This window comes from Schistocerca nitens, chromosome 3, assembly GCF_023898315.1.
Source record: "Schistocerca nitens isolate TAMUIC-IGC-003100 chromosome 3, iqSchNite1.1, whole genome shotgun sequence".
Taxonomy (NCBI): Eukaryota; Metazoa; Arthropoda; class Insecta; order Orthoptera; family Acrididae; genus Schistocerca; species Schistocerca nitens.
In genome coordinates, this window is record NC_064616.1 from 654,273,649 (window position 1) to 654,296,726 (window position 23,078).

The 23,078-nt window shown below is 44.3% G+C and overlaps 1 protein-coding gene across 1 annotated transcript in view; it reads right to left on the bottom strand.

The window, feature by feature from the left end:
- LOC126249380 (trithorax group protein osa-like) overlaps positions 1-23,078 on the bottom strand; it is a 364,811-nt gene that overhangs the window by 279,698 nt on the left and 62,035 nt on the right. The window contains exon 4 of the mRNA XM_049951034.1: positions 7,663-7,725. Coding sequence (XP_049806991.1) covers positions 7,663-7,725 — 63 coding nt within the window. The remainder of the gene's footprint in view (positions 1-7,662; positions 7,726-23,078) is intronic.

A 23,078-nucleotide genomic window follows, 5' to 3' on the forward strand; every position in this document is an offset into this window, starting at 1 on the left:
CCGTAATGGACTCGCTTGCACAAAGTTATGACCTCAATCCTACAGAACACCTTTGGGGTGTTTTGGAACGCCGACTTCGTGCCAGGCCTCACCGACCGACATCGATACCTTTCCTCAGTGCAGCACTCTGTGAAGAATTGGCTGCCATTCCCCAAGAAACCTTCCAGCACCTGATTCAACTGATGCTTGCGAGAGTGGAAGCTGCCATCAAGGTTAAGGGTGGGCCAACACCATATTAAACTCTAGCATTACCGATGGAGGGCGCCCCGAACTTGTAAGTCATTTTGAGCCAGGTGTCCGGATACTTTTGACCACAGAGTGTACCTACACAGGAAAGACAAATAAACTGGTACACCTGCCTAATATTGTGTAGAGCCCCTGTGAGCACGCACAAGTGCCGCAACACACGTGACATTGACTCGACTAATGTCTGAAGTAGTGCTGGAGGTAATTGACACCGTGAATCCTGCAGGGCTGTCCATAAATCCGTAAGAGCACGAAGGGGTGGAAATCTCTTCTGAACAGTACGTTGCAAGGCATCCCAGATATGTTCAATAATGTTCATGTTTGGGGAGTTTGGTGGCCATCGGAAGTCTTTAAACCCAGAAGTTCTGTAGCGATTCCGGACGTGTGGGGTGTCACAGTGTCCTGCTGGAATCGCCCAAGTCCGTCGGAATGCACAATGGACATGAATGGATGCAGGTGATCAGACAGAACGCTTACGTACGTGTCACCTGTCAGAGTCGTATCTAGACCTATCAAGTGTCCCATATCACTCCAACTGCACACGCCCCACAACCATTACTGAGCCTGCACCAGCTTGAACAGTCCCTTGCTGACATGCAGGAACCATGGATTCATGAGGCTGTCTCCATACCCGTGCACGTCCATTGAAACAAGACTCGTACGACCAGGCAACATGTTTCCAGTCGTCAAAAGTTCAATGTCGGTGTTGACGGGCACAGGCGAGGCGTAAAGCTTTGTGTCGTCCAGTCGTCAAGGGTACAAAAGTTTGCCTTCGGCTCCGAAAGCCCAAATCGATGGTGTTTCGTTGAATGGTTAGCATGCTGACACTTGTTGATGGCCCAGCATTGAAATCTGCAGCAATTTGCGGAAGGATTGCACTTCTGTCACTCTGAACGATTCTCTTCAGTCATCGTTGATCCCGTTCTTGCAGAATCTTTTTCCGGCCGCAGCGATCTCGGAGATTTGATGTTTTACCGGATTCCTGATATTCACGGTACACTCGTGAAATGGTCGTAAGGGAAAATCCTCTCTTCGTCGCTACCTCGCAGGTGCTGTGTACCATCGCTCGTGTGCCGACTATAACACCACATTCATAACTCACTTAAATCATGATAACCTGCCATTGTAGCAGTAGTAACCGATCTAAAAACTGCGCCAGACAGTTGTGTTATATAGGCGTTGCACCCGTAGCGCCATATTCTGCCTGTTTACATATCTCTGTATTTGAATACGTATGCCTGAACCAGTTTCTTTGGCGCTACAGTGTATATTCCGATAAACTGCATGTTTGTAGGGTGACAACACTGACATTCGTGCAACTGCAATTGGCGTTCGTTTTGGTAGTGCATGAAGTCTGTCAGTCATGCCACTTCATTCTGTCTGTGTACCACATCTTCAACTGTTCAATTAGTTAGACGCAGGCGAAGCAACATGAAACATACATAAGGAATTTCAATAATTATAGGATCGTAGTTACTTTGTTTAAATGTATCGAAGGGTGCTAACGTATTAAATGCGTGCAGGGCAACAGTGACTACCCTTGTGGCGGCATATACGAGCTGTGACACATTACTGGCGAAGACTAACAGTGGAATAAATTATTGTTGATCATGTTTCTGCAGGCTTTCATGAGCTCCGTAAATAGGACGCCAACAGCCGCTTGGCTATCTACATACCTGGGCTACCAAGAAGCGTTATTATGACAACAGTATACAAGATGGATCAGTGATGAATGGAAGGATGTTATGTGGTCTGATTAGTCAGCGTTCCCCTCATATGAGTCAATGGACAGTTTTCATGTACGGTTGATGCTCAAATAAGTTAATACATCAGACTGCCTACTTCACATAGTTTACTGTGGAAGCTAATCGGTGATCGTGTGAGTGGCAATTTGAGGATATTTCGTCTATATTAACCGTGTTACGCAAGGAAATAATATTGTCGGGGATAGTGATGATGTGCCTGGCGACGAAGTGGATATGGAACTGCAAATAGTGTTCGGTAACTAAGGCATCGCCTTCTGCGACAACAACGATGCGATGCAGCGATCCACAGTCTTTAGAGTTCAAACATCATTTGACGAACAAACCCATGAACTTCGTTTCTCAGTTTGGTCCCATACCGATATGAATGTTGTCAAGCATGTGTGGACGATTTCAGAGAAAACTATCTGTTAATATTGCCCTTCGTAATTACCACTGACAACAAAATTATGACCACAAAAAATCCATTCCGCTACGAATAGCAGCCATACGAAGGACCGAAGGTGGTTCAGGTGCTTCCATTACCTTAATAATTATTTTCACAATCCGCAAGTCTGGTACTGGGAAAGTTGCAAGTGGAATTCGCTAAGGCAAAAGAGCAGAATAATTTCCTCTCCAAAGTTGTGGCCACATACCAGACATCAAGTGTGCTGCCGAAATTAATCATAACCAGATACAAAATCTCTGCCACTATATTTTACATTACCAACTGAACATGCTCCTCTCTATAACTGAAACCACAGCTTAAGCATTGATAAACTGTCATTCTCTTGTATCACTGTTTGAGTATATTTTGTGGGTTATGCCTGTTTGCAAAGGCACAGAAACACGAGTAGCTTGCGCCGAGACTCCACCACATTTCTCTTCTGCGAGCGAGAAAACAGGGCCTGCAGTTGCTGCAACTGAGTTGGAATTGTGCTTGATTATAACCAGTGAGATTCCCTCGAGTTGGCGCAGAGGTTAATAAACAGAAATAGAATTCTACGGGAAAGTGTTCTCATCTCCGTACGGTAAAATGAAATGTCGTGTGGCTAAGACCTCCCGTCAGGTAGACCGTTCGCCTTGTGCAGGTCTTTCGATTTGACGCCACTTCGGCGACCTGCGCGTCGATGGGGATGAAATAATGATGATTAGGACAACACCCAGTCCCTGAGCGGAGAAAATCTCCGACCTAGCCGGGAATCGAACCCGGGACCTTAGGATTGACATTCCGTCACGCTGACCACTCAGCTACCGGGGCCGGACTATCTCCGTACGGTAACACAGATTTAGAATCATTACAGAAAAATTAAATCAGGATTTTAGACCGGACAAATGAATCCTGCGTGTTGGTTTTAAGAACTCTAGTTTCGACTGGCCGCGTTTTATGATGTATTTATGAAGACGGTTCGAGCGGTGCGGCCTATCGCCTGACGAGTTTGTAGCACTTCTGAAGCGAATGCCATGAAGTGTTTCCTTTACTTTAGATATCGAGTTGAACTCACGAGGGCTGAAGTGAGGGGAGTGCAGTAGGTGGTATATAGCACTTAGCAGCCCCATCAGTCAAACAAATCAGTAACAGCTTGCACTGTACTACGTGCTTGAGCATTGTCCTGCAAAATGATGGTCAGGTAATGCAGAAAGTGTCATCACTTCTGTCTGTAAGCTGGTCGTAGGTTGTGTTCCAAAAATGAACAGCATAGAGACAGAAGTGATGGCACTTTCTGCAGGACATGACCACCATTTTGCAGGACAATGCTCAAGCACGTACAGTGCAAGCTGTTACTGATTTGTTTGACTGATGGGGCTGCTAAGTGCTATACCACCTACTGCACTCCCCTGACTTAAGCCCTTGGAAGTTCAACTCGATTTCTAAACTAAAGGAAACACTTCACGGCATTCGCTTCAGACCTGCTACAAATTCGTCGGGCAATAGAACGCGCCGCTCGAACTGTCAACACAACTGGCACTGCTAAGAGTATCCTGCCACTTCCACATCGGTGGCTACGGGTTATGCACAATGCTGGTGACTACTTTGAAGGACAGTAAAACTTTGAAACACGTATCTATTTTGTACGAGCTGTAAATAAATTGTTGCCACTATTAAAGTTCCAACCCTCGCATAACGAGTCCCATACCTTTTTAAGGTCATATTTATGCAGATGTAATACGATCCTAAACTCTACTTTCGGATAGAGAACTAATGGTCGAAAATGAATATTTAGTTTTCTTTACTGATACGAACACCTTTCATCCTACAGCAACAACTTAAGCTCACAGAGCTGACCGCAAGCTTTGGTGCATGCATTACAACAAAAACTGTTTCTTTTACACATTGTAACTGCTGCTCCACCAGTACTCCCAACACGATAGTCTTCGAAGTGTACAGTTCAGGGTTAAGTTGACTAGTGCCTATTGGTGAATCTTAAACCACTGAATACAACACTATATTCACAAATTCTGTTCTGGGAATAATTCTTTGTCGAGAACCTTAGCTTGCACGACCCCAATTTTTCAAAAATTTCAATCCAATGAAGGTGACACTTGTGGCGAAACCTCGCTGTGTATATTCATTCGGTTTTGAGGAGACTACATCCTGCTGCAACGTACCGTGACTACTTGACTGCAAGTATATATAATGAGTCATACTCTATCTTCGACAAATCACGAACTGCAAACAGTGGTGAACATGCAGCAGTTGCTTGTGATGAAATACAGGCAGTTTACAAAAAAGTGGCTCATACGCACCGCTCATTCAAAATCTCGTACACCTAGAAACATTGTTCTTTATCTTTACATCTTCGGTTTATGATTCGCCAGCCTCTGTGTAATTTTGACACCAAAGGTTTCGGATACCCTGCATAATGGACCACTTAAATTTGAAATACAACGGGGACGACGCGATATCGACAAGCGTAGCCTCGGTTATTAGAAAAGATACAGTCCATAACAGCTAGGCTACGTCAATACTGCGTGACTACCAATCGACGCCAATGACACTAACTGCAAGAATTATAGCCTATGATGATGATGATTATGATGATTACGATCCTCGTTGACTGTGAATTTCACCTTTATCGCCTGGCTAAGATAGGAGTGAAACGTGACTTCGGAGTACAGCTGGGTAGTCACAAAATGAATCCAAATATAAAAATGCGTCTTTCATAATTATTTTATTTTTCATGTATGTATCATATGGGAAGGAAATGTGACATGGCTATCAAGGATTCCTTGTTTATTTTCGGCTATTGTCAGAATACCAATAACTTTCTCGAATGTCTCCATTACGAAAAATTCTTGGGTACTTACATAGATCCTCGAAATCACTGACGCTGTTGAGAACAGAAAGGGACTTCACAGGTCGCAGGCAACTCAAGAAAGCTGCGAAAGCAATGGGCATATTGTTTACTGGAAACAGGACATGTCTTGAAGAGGAAAAAAAAAAGAACTGGTTCTTAAATCCTTTAGTGAAAATGCAGTCCTGGATTCATGTATAGACACAGAGGCGTCAGATGTCATTTATAGGGAGACAGTGTTCCACAGACTTCCAACTGTCGTCGTAGTTGGTCAAGGGATGTTGTTAGTAATGTGTATTTAACCACACACTGTTACTGTGTCCACGCTCAGTTGGAAATATTTGTAGGTTTGGTACTATCACTGACACGCGGACCCGGACACCTTGGCGAGTGCAACGGGAGCGCGAGAAGTTTTGTAGGAACGGCAACAAATCCAACTGCACTGTTCAATGTTCCTTCAACACACGCCACAGACATAGTCATTATACGCAGCGTCTATCCACACAACTATGATCGAGCTTCTTCATTGCCTGAAGCACTCAGGTAGTCGCAGCTCTGCTGTTCGCAAACGAACGTCACCGACGTACAGGCATAATGGCTCTAGTCACTAAACACTACTTGCCGTCATTCACTCCTCTATCCACGTCTTTTGCTAAACCAGCTGCAGGTTGATGAACTGTGAGGTGACCCTACCCATGCTTGTAGCTCAGGTGACTCTTATGGAACCAGTGCTACGAGGATGCCCTCCTTCCTTCGACTGTCGGTTCCAACAGTGACCCGTAGCTGACATTTCGCGTCCAACATCTTGCCGGGTCTTCGGGTCCGCTACAGACTTTCCTTCAGGTCCACCTCACTGATTTTGAGTTAATTCCACGAAATGTGTTCTTGTGAATGACTTGAAACGTCTACAGTGTTTTCTGAAATGTAAGATCCTCACACGAGAACAGACCACATTTTCAGTAAATCCCATACTGTTGTCCGGACTCCGAATTTCCATATTTAGTACGCGGGTCCTTCATTCACTACTCCGTCAGTCCAAGAAGTTCCGAGATTTGATTGATAAAAAATAAAGAAACATTAAAGTAGGTGCTTTGGTGTTCTAAAAGTCTTTCGTCACTTGGGTACAACGCACAGAACGTTCATCCAACCATATGAAACTGTCAGTGAAATCCTCTTTGGGTTGATGTTCAACTCAAGTGTCACATTCGCACCTCCTTCGGCCTTGGCGAAACTTCAGAGATCCAATCTGCACTTTATCGTTTTGTGGTACGTTCGTATTGATAACACAAATTTTCGACACCCGTGATGATTTTTTCCAGAAATGAACTCTCCACGTTTTTCATTTCACTCAAGTCGCGGCAGGCGTCCACGGGTCTCCGTTTTTGTTCAGACGTCAAGGAGGACGGAACAAACTTCGCACACTTTTCTTTTCCTCAAAACATTCTGTAGAATGACTTGAAGACTTGATTTATGGATTTTCGGTTCGTTATCCCATTGCAATTTCCGACACAACAACGCTGACACACTATGGCTACACGTCCATTACTTAACACTACCGGCTCACAACTGACTGGTCGAATGCACATCTGTTGTTTACAGTTTTCAGTTCAAGCTGATACCGTTGTTTCTGCACTGACATTGCTTATAGGCCAGGAATAAAATCAGTCTCGGGACGTTTTCGACGGACGGTGTACACTGTTCTCTGTCAATGCCACAAGCATACATGTTTCCACGTCGTGTCTTTGCAGCTATTCATTTTGTTGTTTATTTTCCACAAGTGTACTTTGCTCATCACTTTCTAGTCCCAGTCCAATGTATTCATCCTCAATGTAGAAGGGAAACTGTGATTGTTGCAAAGTTGTCGACGTTTGAAACACTTCGTTTAACAAAGTAGTAACTCCGTTGTTAAAATGTGCATGTACATGTTGCGATGCAGATAACACACCAAAGAACACCTGGTTTTACGCTTTTCTGTCTTTCTTTGAGTCGTAGATGATATAATTTGTATGTCCTCTTTCAGAGTTACGTTCCATCCATACTAAAGATATGTTGACATGGAGAATCACCTTAAAAAGGTTTACACTCCACAAAGTGCATTGCTTTCGCGTGCAACTGCCGCTCCCTTGATCATATATCCTACAAAGAGATATCTCCATCATCATCATCATCATTTTCTTCTTCTTCTCCTCGAGAACCAATATCAAGTGTCTGAACAACGATAAATTAATTGTGAAAAGATGTTAGCAGTTATTATTGCAGTTGTAGAGGTTTGGGCGTCGAACGTAGTAGCCGCTAACAAACTGTGATGCTTTCCATGTGACACAGGCGTCCGTCCCAAGCACCAGTCCCTACCAACAAGGGGCATCGCATCCACTTACCGCAGCATCCGGAGCGTGCGCGTTCGGCGTAGAGGGCGGCTGCGGCCGGTACGGACAGTTCGCCTGCAACAAATGACAGATCAGCAATCCCTGTTCCTTATAAATCAAATTTATTCTTATTACTTGCAGTTGATAAACCTTTACTACAATTGTGGAACTGAAAATTCATTTACGTACGCAAAGCAACAATGGGAATGAGCGCGCGCGCGCGCGCGTGTGTGTGTGTGTGTGTGTGTGTGTGTGTGTGTGTGTGTGTGTGTGTGTGTGCGTGAGAGAGAGAGAGAGAGAGAGAGAGAGAGAGAGAGAGAACTGACAACTCCATTAAATACAACCACTCGGTGCATACACTTTTGAGTTGGCGGTCTAGGCACTGTAATTATCACCGGGCCGGCCGCGGTGGTCTAGCGGTTCTAGGTGCGCAGTCCGGAACCGCGCGACTGCTACGGTCGCAGGTTCGAATCCTGCCTCGGACATGGATGTGTGTGATGTCCTTAGGTTGGTTAGGTTTAAGTAGTTCTAAGTTCTAGGGGACTGATGACCACAGATGTTAGGTCCCATAGTGCTCAGAACCATTTGAACCATTTTTTGAATTATCACCGAACAGTACACTGTGGTAAAATGGCTCAAGTCTTAACAGCTGCAAATACTCAGTAGATTACTATCCTGGTATTTACTTTTCACGGGTAAAACAGCGGAAATCAATAGCGACGAGCAAGAGTTTTACAATGGTAAATTTTACTTGGGAGATTCCGCAGACTTATTGCGAAAGCGTACTCATTTATTTACGCTGACTAAGCCCTTATTTTTGTCCTATCACTTACAAAAATTTTGCGTGTGGTATTACGTAAGAAGCGACCACGGGCCGGGTCAACTTACAGGATCAATGCGCGATGAACATGCGCAAAGCGCCCCTCAAAACACACTGCGTCGAATCGCAATTTCAGACGGGCTTGCCATCGGCGTTTCATAATTCGCTAGCGTTCAGTACAAGTATCATCTGTGGACTCAGTGACACGAGTAGAATCTGTCTCTGTCTCTCTCGTACACACACACACACACACACACACACACACACACACGATTTGCAGAAGGACCTGTAAAGGACTGATGAATTGTGGAGGCATTGACAGTTGATCCCGAACGTAAATAAGTGTAACATACAGGGAATACATAGGAAAAGAAATCCATTTCAACTACACTACTGATGACAAACTGCTTGAAACAGTAGCCATAATAAAATATCTAAGAGTATTTATCCGGAGCCACCTACAGTGGAACGACCAAATAAAGCAAATGGCATGAAAAGCAGATGACAGGCTGAGATTCATAAGAAGAGTCTTAAGGAAATGTAGTACATACACTAAAAAGTGGCTTATAAATCACTCGTGCGACTGATTATTGATTATTGTTCATCAATCTGGGATCATTACCAGGTAGGATTGATAGAAGAGATAGAGAAGATCCACGGATGAGCTGCACGTTTCGTCACGGGAGCGTTTAGTCCGCGTGAGAACATTACAGAGAAGCTGGTCCAGATGGACCATATACACCGTCTTAAGCGGTTCATCAATGAATGGAACATCTCAAGCTAACGTAAACAGATATACAATTGTACATTTTACTATATAGCGTGTTTTTTAACACTTAAGACTCATATGTGAGCTCTACATATACAAACATGGCTATGTGCACAAGGTGCTTTGTAACTCTGAACGTTTTATTTCTGACAAACCTTCGCATAATGTGGTAATATGGCAACTTGGGATGAGGTTCCAACCCAGAATGAACACATTTTGTAATAAAAATTTTTGAAGACCAGAAGATGAAAGCAAAGCCTGTCGAAATCGGTTGCCGAATATAAATAAGTACAAGTACGTCTACATACATATTCGGCAAGCCACCGCACGGTGAGTGGCGGATGGCAGGCACACTGTGCCACTGCTAGTGGTGTCCTTTCCTGTTCCACTCGCAGACAGAGTGAGAGAAAAACGACTGTCTATGTGCCTCCGTATGAGCCCTAACTTCTCGTATTTTATCTTCGTGGTCTCTACGCGAAATGTACGAGGTGTGGCTAGAAAAAAACCGGACTAGTACTGGTGAAACAATAAAACGAATGCAATAAGGCTGAAAGTCGCGTGGCCTGTCACGTGACTCTCGCTCCGCCTACTGCTCGAGTTTCATCTGCCTCCTGCACTCAGTCTGCCCGTGGCGTCTGTTTTAAGTAGTTGACGTTTTGTCTGTGCGTCGGAAAATGTTGAGTGTACAGAAAGAACAGCGTGTTAACATCAAATTTTGTTTCAAACTAGGAAAATCTGCAAGTGAAACGTTTGTAATGTTGCAACAAGTGTACGGCGATGATTGTTTATCGCGAACACAAGTGTTTGAGTGGTTTAAACGATTTAAAGATGGCCGCGAAGACACCAGTGATGACACTCGCACTGGCAGACCATTGTCAGCAAAAACTGATGCAAACATTGAAAAAATCGGTAAACTTGTTCGACACTTTCCTTGTCAACTCCTGTTAACTCAGACACTTCTCTGATTGTTAAACGGCGATCTTGTCGAACAAGTTTACCGATTTTTTCAATGTTTGCATCAGTTTTTGCTGACAATGGTCTGCCAGTGCGAGTGTCTTCACTGGTGTCTTCGCGGCCATCTTTAAATCGTTTAAACCACTGAAACACTTGTGTTCGCGATAAACAATCATCGCCGTACACTTGTTGTAACATTACAAACGTTTCACTTGCAGATTTTCCTAGTTTGAAACAAAATTTGATGTTAACATGCTGTTCTTTCTGTACACTCAACATTTTCCGACGCACAGACAAAACGTCAACTACTTAAAACAGACGCCACGGGCAGACTGAGTGCAGGAGGCAGATGAAACTCGAGCAGTAGGCGGAGCGAGAGTCACGTGACAGGCCACGCGACTTTCAGCCTTATTGCATTCGTTTTATTGTTTCACCAGTACTAGTCCGGTTTTTTTCTAGCCACACCTCGTATGTTGGCAGCAGTAGGATCTTCCTGCAGTCAGCTTCAAATGCCAGTTTTCTAAATTTTCTCAGTAGTGTTCTCCGAAATGAAGGTCTTCCTCCCTCTAGGGATTCACACTTGAGTTCCCGAAGCATATCCGTAACACCTGCATGCTGATCGAACCTACCGGTAACAAATCTAGCAGCTCGCCTCTGAACTGTTCGATATCTTCTTTCAAACCGACCTGGTGCGGATCCCACACACTTGCGCAGTACTCACGAATAGATCGCATTAGCGTCCTATATGCGGTCTCCTTTACAGATGAACCACAGTTTCCTAAAATTCTCCCAATAAACCGAAGTCGACCATTCGCATTCCTTACTACAATTCTCACATGTCTTTTTCATTTCATGTCGCTTCGAAACGTCACGCCCAGATATTTAAACGGCGTGACTGTGTCCAGCAGGACACTACTAATGCTGTATCCGAACATTAAGGGTTTGTTTTTTCTACTCATCCGCATTAACTTAGATTATTCTACATTTAGAGCCAGCTCCCATTCATCACACTAACTACATATTTTCACGTCATCTTGTATCATCCTACAGTCACTGATCTTCGACATCTTCCTGTACACCACAGCATTAACAGCTAACAACCGCAGATTGCTGTGCACCTTGTCCGCCACATCAATTATATGTATAAAAAATAGCAACAATCCTACCACACTTCCCTGAGGTGCCCCTGATGTTATCCCTGTCTCTGACGAACACTCGTCGTCGAGAACAACATACTTGGTTCTACTACTTAAGAAGTCTTGGAGCCAGCCTATATCTGGGAACCTATTCCGTATGCTCGTACCATCGTTAACGGTCTGCAGTGGGGTACCATGTCCAATGGTTTTCGGGACTCTAGAAATATGGAATCTGAATGTTTCCCTTCATCCACAGTTCTCAGTGTATCACGTGAGAAAAGAGCAAGTTGAGTTTCGCACGAGCGACACTTTCTAATGCCGTGCTGATTCGCTGACATGAGCTTTCCAGTCTCTAGGACTGTTGTATTCGAACTCTGAATATGCTCTAGGATTCTGCAGCAAATCTATGTTGAGGATATTGCCTTGTAATTTTGCGAGTCGGCTCTTTTGCCCTTCTTATATCCAGGAGTCACCTGCGCTTTTTTTCCAGTCGCTTGGCGCTTTGCGCTGGTGGAGAGATTCGCGGTTAAGTGCAAGTAAAGTAAAGTAAGGGGCCAATGACGTAGATTACTCTTTATAAAACCGAATTGGGATTCCACCCGGACCTGGCGACGTATTTGCTTTCAATTCTTTCAGTTGTTTCTGTACGGTAGGGATGTTTATTTCTATGTCATCCATATGTGCGATGGTCAAACGACGGCACGTTTGTACAATTCTCCTGCGTGAACAATTTCTTAAACGTGGAATTTACAACTTCGACCTTCCTTTTGCCATCTTCTACTGCCAAACCAGACTGATCAACGAGTGACTGGATGTAAGCCTTAGACCCGCATAGCGATTTTACATAGGACCTCCTCATTATCAGCAGTAACCTGAGTTTGCTATTCGGTTTCTGGCACGGATCGAAGTTCATGACATGTGGCCGGGAATTATTCTGTGGAATACACAGTGCAATGAATACACAGAACTGCCGAATTTTGGGAACTGTTAAACCGCGTGTTGTGCAGGACTAGCCATTGCTTTCGTCGCATGACTGTGTGGTGTGGATTCACAAGCACCTTTATTCTCAGTCCGTTCTTCTTTGAAGAGAATACACCCAGAGGGACTGTCAGGTGTGTTGACATCTGCGAGTTATCGAGACCTCCTTGTATAGCAGGTGTGCTTTGGGAGAGTGCAACTGTGTGGAAACCAAGCATGCAAGATTACCTGATATGTATCCATGTGACTTTTGACTCTGGGGATATTTAAAAGAACACGTTCGGTCTCTATCTGATCTGAAGGTCAGTATACAGGAAAACGTTGTTCAGACCCTACGGGAACTGTTGCGAGCAACTGCTCATCGCGTCGTTTTACGGATACAGGTATCTTCTCGACGACGCCGGTGCTCAAACTGAACAAACTGTGTAAGTGGACATTTACAGTAAAAGCAAAATCATGCCTTTCTCGCCCGTTTGATCTTTCCTGCTCACGTTCTGTTCTTAATCCATTACATACGAAAACATTTCTATTGCTATTTCTTGCGTTCACAGAGCCAGATTTGCACCTGGTCACCGAACGTGGAACTTTCTTTTCAACGTAAATCTATTCCGCATTGACACATCAGAATATCTATCCAGTTTCGCATAATTACAGTCCGGCCCGGACCTCCGTGTGGACCGATGACCGCAGCAGTCTGGTCCCTTTAATCCCACAAACCACAACGACCTCCGTGTGAGTAGCTGCAGTTTAATTACAACCACCCGGAACGTCCTGCGGGTGTGTACATTTGTTGCGATATTACATCTTACACCAGTGTACGAAAACGTTATTAACATTCTAAATCTTTATTCTTCATGTCTTCATACTTGCAACCCTCTGCCGCTAGACAAGTGTAGCGTGTAACATGGCGGTACGTAACGTAAACATGTCGGTGAGTGAGAAACAAGGTGCTGTAATCGACTTTCGAATTCGAGGAGTTAGCCCACACATGGAGCTCCCCTCCTTCAGCATGATAGTGCCAGACCACACACGAGCGCTGCAATAATCCGACGCCTTGGATTCACTGTCATCTATCATCCTCCTACAGTCCCGACTAGGCCCCATCCGATATTCATCTGTTTTCAAAACTTAAAGAAAACCTTCGACTTCATTTTGACAGTGATGAAGCGGTGCAAGCAAAGGTGAGGTGGTAGTTCCGTCAACAAAGTCAAAGATTCTACAGTGACCGTATCAACAAACTGATCTCTCGTTGGGAGAAATGTGTTGTTCGTCAGGGTCACTACGTAGAGAAATAAATACGTAGACACGAATAATTTTGTTGTTGTTGTTGTTGTTGTGGTCTTCAGTCCAGACACTGGTTTGATGCAGCTCTCCATGCTACTCTATCCTGTGCAAGCTTCTTCATCTCCCAGTACCTTCTGCAACCTACATCCTTCTGAATCTGCTTTTTTCTCCTCATAACGACGTCCTCCTGAGTAGTCTCCGCCCGGAGATCCGAATGGGGGACTATTTTACCTTCGGAATATTTTACCCAAGAGGACGTCATCATCATGTAACCATACTGTAAAGCTGCATCCCCGCGGGAAAAATTACGGCTGTAGTTTTCCCTTGCTTTCAGCCGTTCGCAGTACCAGCACAGCAACGCCGTTTTGGTGAGTGTTACAAGGCCAGATCAGTCAATCATCGAGTCTGTTGCCCCTGCAACTACTGAAAAGGCTGCTGCCCCTCTTCAGGAACCACACGTTTGTCTGGCCTCTCAACAGATACCCCTCCGTTGTGGTTGCACTTACGGTACGGCTATCTGTATCGCTGAGGCACGCAAGCCTCCCCACCAACGTCAAGGTCCATGGTTCATGGCGGGGTACACGAATAATATAGATGTAGAATGTTAGTAACGTTTATTTTACTTAAAAAACTTTAAGTGTTTTCACATAAAAAATTCAGAGGCATTACTTTCCAGCCCCCCTTCGTATCTTTCTGCGGTCAGTGTCACATAATGATTGCTGTGTGTGTCCTCTGTGAGTCGTTTTTCTTGAGGGAAAAATATAATGTAGCATATTCTGCAAAACGCTATGTTTTATTTCTTTCACTAAAGAACGATATCACTCTTCTCTTGAAATTTTGCTCGAACATTTTTTATTATGAGGTTCCCTCGCTCGATTGTCACTAGAAATTTCGAGCTGCTCATTGCTTTTTATCATAATTGTAAGTAACAGAAAATTTTAGTTCACCTACCGAAATACACTGCCTGACAAAAAAGTGAAGCATACATAAGACATGGTTCAAATGGGTCTGAGCACTATGGGACTTAACTGCTGTGGTCATCAGTCACCTAGAACTTAGAACTACTTAAACCTAACTAACCTAAGGACATCACACACGTCCATGCCCGAGGCAGGATTCGAACCTGCGACCGTAGCGGTCGCGTGGTTCCAGACTGTAGCGTCTAGAACCGCTCGGCCACTCCGGCCGGCACAGAAGACATGGTCGGACTTCAATAAAAGTTCGAGGAAGTACACACCATCAAAGGGTACGTAGATTAGAACTGCAATTCTCGTGACATGTAAAAAGGCCACCAGAGCGCATTAGTGTTGTTCATGTTTAGTTTTCACTAGGCCTGTAGGGTATATAAGAGGGGCGAGAATAGATTAGGTACCGTGTGATAAGTGTCAAGGACACATGGAAGCCGCGGTCTCGACAGACAGCATTATCACCACCTGATAGGATTTGAAAGGGGCCTCACTGTGGGTCTCCATTTGTCTGGGTGATCGAACTGCGCAACAACCAGATTTATGGGGCATTCGGATGTAACAGTGGCCCGGTGTCGGCCCACGTGGTAATGTGAGACTAGGCATACTTGTCGCCAAGATTCCGGTCCACCACTACAAGGGAGGATCACCAAGCACATCGTAGCCCCTTCACGTCTGCGCCTGCCATCCGAGAACAACTAAGGGACTCCCTGCAACGTTTTGTGTCATCTTGCACCATTGGTCGGAGACTAGTATGATCTGCTGATTAATGGCATCGCATTGTGTTCAGTGATAAATCGTAGTTCTGCACTACCCGGATGTCCATCGTCTGCGTTTATGTCGGCGACATGAGGAGAGCTCCCATTCTTCCAGTGTTTTGGACGGGCACAGCAGTGTCTTTCCTGGCGTCATGGTGTGGGGGGGCCACCGATTACGCGTTGAGGTCACGGTTGGTAGTAATTGAGGGAACTCTGACAGGACAACGATTCGTCACGGTCATCCTGTGTCCTAGTGTGTTACCTCTCATGCAACATTATTGTGGTGCCATTTTTCAATAGGACAGTGCTAGTTCACACATACCACGTGTGCCTATGAACTGCCTGTGCGTTGTTGAGGTACTTTCGTGGTCAACACGATCTCCAGGTCCCTTCCCCGACAGAACTTGTGTGGGACCAGCTCAGGGGCTAACTCCGCAACAGAGGCAGTATTCAGAATATCGAAGACCATTTATAATAGTTGTGGGGCAGGCTGCCTCAGGAGAAGATACAACGGCTTGACACACTTCCCAACCGAATCTGGTGGTGGTGCAACGTCATATGATTAGTGGGCTGCTACTACCAAGAAATATTGTAATCACCGGAATAACATCCCGTACCCTCTCAATCTGTAGAGTATAATTTTGTTTCCTACAGCTCTTCTGGGTGTTTCTTGTTACGCTGTGCATGTTTACAAATTCCGTATGCGGTTTGCGATTACTTTGGAAGTTAAACAACGCCGAACCTGATCGCTAGTATAGCTGTCACGGAATTACCCACATCGTAAATCAGTCCTCCCCCTCCCCCAAAAATACAGTGGTCAAAATAAATGTTGCATGTGTCAATACTGGGCATAATAGGAAACAAAACTGATTTTGTTGTGTCAAGTACAGTTATAAGAACACAAAAATAAAGATAAAACACATGTCCACTTGGTAAATATAAACAAAAATACTGCACGAACACTGCAAACACTACAGTTTCTTCTCACTTTCATCTTCTAACTCCAATATATTCACCAAATGAGTTGCCCAAAGTCAAAAGCCGCTAAATGCATTTTTTGTCTATTTTGAATTAAGCACACTACCGTATGGATTTTTTCAGCGCCTACTCGACGGTATACGTTTCAGGGTGCAAAGCCCGCTATGAATCGTTGAAAATGGCTATAGAAAATAGTATTCGGTTGCAAAGGCCGGTAACTGCACTTTGTCTTCGGGTGCAAAGCCTGCTAAATGTGCAATGTTTGCAAGACCCGTTAAGTCCAATAGGCATGGTGGTCGACGTGCCATGTCTGGATGCGAAGAACGCCAACTGACATCAGACTTACCAATCTAGACATTCAAGGCTACCTTTCACTCTGTTATGATTACAAGCCCAATTTTTCCTATTCAGTGCTAAGTTGGCTGCAGTGTAGTGAATACGTACGCAAAAATGAAGCTCTCTCTGCAGATGCATGTCGAAATATACGCCAGTAAGCACACTTCAGCTGACCAGCGGAATAACTGAAATAGTAGGAATTCTTCAAGAAGTCGGACCCATCGTAGTAGTTGCAAATGACCAGAAGGAGACCGAGGGCGACGGTCCCTCGCGGAAAAGGAAGAGGCGTCCCGATCAGTGGAAAAGAGATGTTTCCAAAACAGAAAAGTAAGAACATGAAAAGTACTGTTAAAGCAACGTCATGTAATGAAGACTGTGTTGACACTAATTGTTATGACATTTGCGGAAGGCTTAGTGAAAGTTGCTGGTAACTGGCATTTCCAGATTCAAAAAGCCAAAAAAGTCATGTTCACAAAAAGCAAAACCAGGAAGATTTGTCTACTTTGCGGAGAGCCTTTCTACAATTTTGAAGCTTTAAATGGGAAGAGCGTCCTGTAGAGGGGAAAAAAATTTCACCAAAGGAAATGGCCCAACACCAATCACAGCTGGTGAAGAACTTTCAGTAACGAACTCGGTGACGTCAAAACGCTTTTGAGGCTCCACTTCGGTGAAGACTGGAAGGCCAATGACAAACTCAAATTCTACACCGAGGGCTTAGACAGGCAGGAAGGCACTCTCAAAGTCACTCCTGCCGCTGCCAATCCTCAGAACGAGGAAGCAGCCGGAAGAGATTTTGAGTTGATGGACAGCGTTGAGGTCGATATCACTTAAAAGCTATTTTCCGCCAATTTCATTTACTAAAAGTTTTTGCTGCTGTTTTAAATGAGATGTAACTTTCCGCCATATTTATTATTTTCTAAAATTTTGTCAATGTTTTACTAAGATGCAATTTGGAGCTTATTTCATTTTCTACAACATCTTGTGATGTGAAAAGCACGATGGAGTATTTTTTTTAAACCTAACCTTGAACATTTATTTTTGTCTTCTTTTTGACGTTAAATAAGTCAGCTTTTCCTGGAAGAATAATGTCGACTTCGTATTTTTATATGCCGCAGATTTCAGACATTAATACAATGTAATTAATTATTTTTTTACTTATCTTTCGAAAAGAAATAAAGTCTTTAATAGTTTGAATGAGACGAGTTTTTCGCGATTATCTCAGTTCACGCAGTTAGCGACTTTTGGATGTGGGCTACTCAAGTGGAGTCACGATTAATGCAAAGATGTCGTCGCGATACTTCACCCCCAGTCATCCTCCCATGTACTGACACAAGGGGTGTCCTGCAGCCATACACGTCTCCATCCCAAAACATGACTGAACAGCATTGATTAGGGTGACGGTCTACATAAAGGTTAGGTTGTAACCGTTGTCCTCGTTGCCTCCACATAAAAATGACAGTATTTTCACCGTGGAGACTGATACAGGTCTCACAAAAAAAAAAAGCCACTGTGTCCCACTGCTGTCTAGTCCACAACGGATGGTTTCGTGCTCATGCAACATTAGCCCCTATCCGAACCCAATTTAGAGGATGAGCCTTGACAGGTCATCTGGCACGTAATCCGTATTGATGGAGCCATTTGATATCGTTAGGTCATCTGGCACGTAATTCGTACTGATGGAGCCATTTGATATCGTTCGTGTTGAACCTGCACTCCTGTAGCTGTTTGAAACTGCCACGTACACGTACTGCACTTTGTTGAGGGTTTCTGCTTGCTGTTACTGATCCCACACACCTGTTAGTTTTCTTCCGTGGCCCCTTCTGTGACGATCCCCAACTGATCCTGTCACTAGAAACACATTGCAGATTCTAGAGACTTTGACTCACAGCGCCATTCCTGTAATGTCCACCTGTCTCGTCCCCTGCTCCATTAGTGTGACTATACGGAGCCTCTGATCGTATGTTAACTGTTGTCCAAAGCATCCTGCAGCAACACAAGTCTCGTAATGACACACAGTAGAGGTACTGCAATGTTTACAGATGACACAGTTGCTACAGACTGCACATAGTGCCCCCTCGTATTAGAAACGTGGGCTGTTTCCGCTAGAATTACATTACAAACAAATAATGAATTGAAATCATAACGTAGTGCTGGACCACAGCGTTCAGTATTAAATTTTCAGCAATATGTAACATTTATTCTGACCCCTGTATTTTGCTTTCTACTAGTGATTTGTAGTTCCCTGTTCATCGAGTGCACCGATTATTCCGGTAGTGACTTGTTCTAGTCTCGAACGTGGTGCACACTCTGTAGTACACCTAATGTAACAGCACCCATATATGAGAAAACACCGAAGGCATCCAGCAAAGTGGCTGAATTCAATTCTTCGTCATACTGAAAGAACTGTCCACATTACACAGAGAAGCAACTGTAATGAGGAAAGGTAAATGGTTTTTAGCGTTTAACACAGAAACAAAAAAGAGGGAAGATTAATAACAACGAAATCACTACGAACGGAGCAGAAGCTCGGATTGGGTAAGGGAGGAAAATCGGCTACTTCTCTTGCAAAGGAACCTTCCCAGCATTCACGTTGCAGGATTTGCAGGAACGATGGCGAAGCTAAATCAGGACGGCTGGATGGCGCAGAGAATTCCGTTCCTCTCTAATCAGGATACAGGCGTAAGGCTATGTTTTACTTTTATAGCTGGTTTTTGAGGTAAATGATATCCGTCTTCGCGCTAAGATGTGCGCCAAGAGGAGAGACAGTATATTTTATTGAGATAAGGGGTTCACATAGACGTTCCTAGTCTTCACCACATGTAACGGCCAGTTTTTTTGAACGGTACTTCATTTTGTCTATCGCTCAGTTTGGTATCATTATGCTAAGTGCTCAAAAACAGGTTCTGCACCACCCCATGACTTGCACGGAACGTGTTTTTTATAGGCGACTTCTTTCTCAATACTCTGTGTACCGCAGGAAATCGTTACATAGGATGGTCAGAAACAGTTTGAAAAATTTGTAAGCGGGTTGCAGGGTAGGTTGTACTGAGTAACAATTGTTAAGAAAAAAATCGGTACGGTGCGCCGTTTCCGAGTTAATTAGCATTGAAGTTAAAAAAAATGGGGCCGTTGCGCGCGCACATTCAAGGGCCCCTGAAATTTCTTCGTTTGGTTTCCTAAACCCGCATTGGATATGGGACGATAGTAAGGACTGAGCAGTGTGGTGCGCTTTTCTGACTACCCTGTATACAATATACAGCCATCTGTGTGTTGGAGGTAGAAATAAAGCTGCGTTCTCGGTGCAGTTCAGCAGAGCGCGTTGTGAACGAGACAACGTGCCTTGTCTATAGTGTCAGAGGGTTATGTTCCCTCTTAGGGAAATAGCGTTACGTGAGGGAAACCAACAAAATTTAAGAATTGTCTACCACATGGAAGAGACCACCATGGGAGCAGCTGCCGAGCGTCGCTCACATACGCACCAGTGACGTCTGCGTCCTGAATTGTGAGTCGACTCTCAGTTTTTTAAAGATACTGCCGGACGTGGTGAACGTAGACACTTCTGAAGACGTCCTGTATGGGTCAGGCGTGTACTGCACACAAAAAACGGCCGCTTTTGTGGAATAATTATGTGGGATGCACGTGGTTTCCTTTTGTAGATTAGACAATATTCCGAGACCAACAAGTAGAAAAACCAGCATCAGATAAACCAGTTATTGAAGACCAAAGCCTGAGATTGAGGGTCTTAAAACACTAGTTGTTAACTGCCGGAGGATTCAGAGTAAAGTTCCATAACCCACACCTCTTGTAGGAAGCAGTCGCCCCACCTAATACTACAGATTCAATGTGGGTTGAAACCGGAAGTAGGGATAAGAAAATTTTCAGCACTGCGCGCAACATACGTAAAGATAGATTAGATTCTCCAGGATAGGAGTTTATAGCGACAAGCAGAAGACTTAAAAATAGTGAGGTACAAGAGGAATTTGACAGCGAACTACACTGGTGTACGATACTTAAAGACGAAAGTAACTTTAGTATGATGTGTCACTGCCAAGTGACTGGGCCCATACACAGAAAGACCGACGACCACGACAGTCTTTCTTCAGGGCTCCAAGAATTTGGAAATCACATGGGGAGAGATCGGGACTGTATGGAGAATGTGTGAGAGCCCGCCCACATGTTGCTAAGGTTATTTCGAGTACACAGCATAAGTTTCACTGGGAAGCCCTTTCATATCCTCCATACAGTCCCGATGTCTCCCCATGCGATTTACATATTTTTGAAGCGCTGAAGAAAGATATTCGTGTTCGTCGGTTTTGCTTCGGATGAAGAGGTGCACGGCTAGGTACAATTATGGTTCAGTAGGCAACCCCAAACATTTTTCCATGAAAGCACTGACCGTCTTGTCTCACAGGGGGATAAATGTATCAACAGTTACGGCGATTACTTTTGAAATAATGAACAGTTTACTTACTTCTTTCCATCTGTCTGCCCCTTATAACACTGAAAACACTGACAACTGCCTCGAGCAACTAGTCCGGCAAACCACATGCGAAAAAAGTATTTTAGACCTCCTAATTAGAAACAGACCTAATTTCGTGGAGAGTGTTACCTACGAGGGGGATCAGCAAGTAATAGTCACCGAACACAAAAGATCACCTAGACAGCTAGGAGAATATTTTTGTTTGATAGAACTGACACAAGCAGTATACACTACCTGGAAAAAGAAGTTATACACTCAGAAGGTCAGAAGAAAACGAAATGAAACTTCAGTGGTTTACTAGGAATGCGGCGTTATTCCAATGATAACAAAATCGGGTCAAATTTACAAAGAACTTAGCAATATGAGCCCAATGACCAATATGGTGCTGGAGTCACTTTGTGCTGTATCCATGCACTGATTCGGTTGGGAAGTGTGTCATACAGGCTTTGTATCCCCTCACGAGGCAAGCTGGCCCACAACTATTGTAACGGGTCTTCGATATCCTGAATACTGGCACTGGTACGGAATTAACGTCCGAGCTATTACCACGCAATTTCTATCGGGCACAGATCTGGAGATCTGAATGGGCACGTCGCAGACAGTTCAGAACCACACGTACCACGTGTGAACGAGCATTGTCCTGTTGAAAAATGGCACCACGATACTGTTTCACGAGAGGTAACACATGAGGACACAGGATATCCGTGACGAACGCTGCCTCAATCGCTAACAGTTGTGGCCTCGTCATACCTATCACTCCCTGCGCCACGAAGCCAGAAGTAACACCACTGTGCCTCTCCGAAATATCATAGGAATGAGACCTCTGTCCAGATTGCAGGCATATTTGCCTACGCTCGTCCGAGGCATAGCAGAACCGCGATTCATCACTGAAGACGGCACGACGCCGTTCATCAGCTGTGCATGCTTCCTGGTCACGGCATCAGTCCAAACACAGCTTGTTTGTGCTGTGGTATTAACGGCAACCTACGCTAAGGGACGGTAATTCTCTAGTCCAGGTGCTGCTAGTCTCCCACCAATGGTGCGGGATTACAAAGAATTTTGCAGGGAGCCCACTACTTGTGAATGGGTTACGATGTGGTTGGTACATAATATGGCAATTTACCCTTGTGGTGGTTAGACGTGTTCGACCGGAACCTTGACGACGAATATGCCTACCCTCGCATTTCCATGTGGTCCAACACTGGGTCACTGTCACTTCGAAATGATCCATAAATCTGGTTATTGCACAGTTCGACCGCCCGGCGAAATGGAGACCCCAACGAGGCACCTTTCAAATTCTGTCAGGTGGTGATCACCCTGACCCACACGGGCAAGCAGCATATCTGTATTCTTCACAGCGGTCACTCAACATCTGACGCTGTTCACGCCCATTATATACACTACCAGGCCTGGTAACAACACTAAACACGAACACCACTAATGTATTCTGGTGACTGTTCGGCTGTCACAGATAATTTCAGCTCTTATCATTTACTTACCCGCTAATCATGAATCGTGGTTTGGATACATACGTGCCATCTACAGCAATATAATATGGTCAAGACCCACTTTCATTTAATGGTACCATTCAGAGAATGTTGTAAAAATAGAGACTACTACACTCCCGTTGCAAAAGACTGCAAGGAAACTGACAGAGTAAAGTTAACAGCAACTCGTGCATCCGTACGAAAGCCAATGCAGGAAGGTTATAATAATTTTCAGTCAGATCCTGGCGAATCAGAAAATCCTAGGAACTTCTGGTCATACGCGACGTCAATAAATGAGTCCAAATCTTCCATTCAATCTCTCGTGAATCACTCTAGTGTTGAAACTATCTCTACGAGAAAGCAGAAATATCAAATTCCGCATTTAAAAACGTATTCACTCATGAGGATATTTCCATATAAATTATTGAACGCTGTACAGATACAAAAGAGAGATTACAATACTACCATCTCTTGTACTACAAA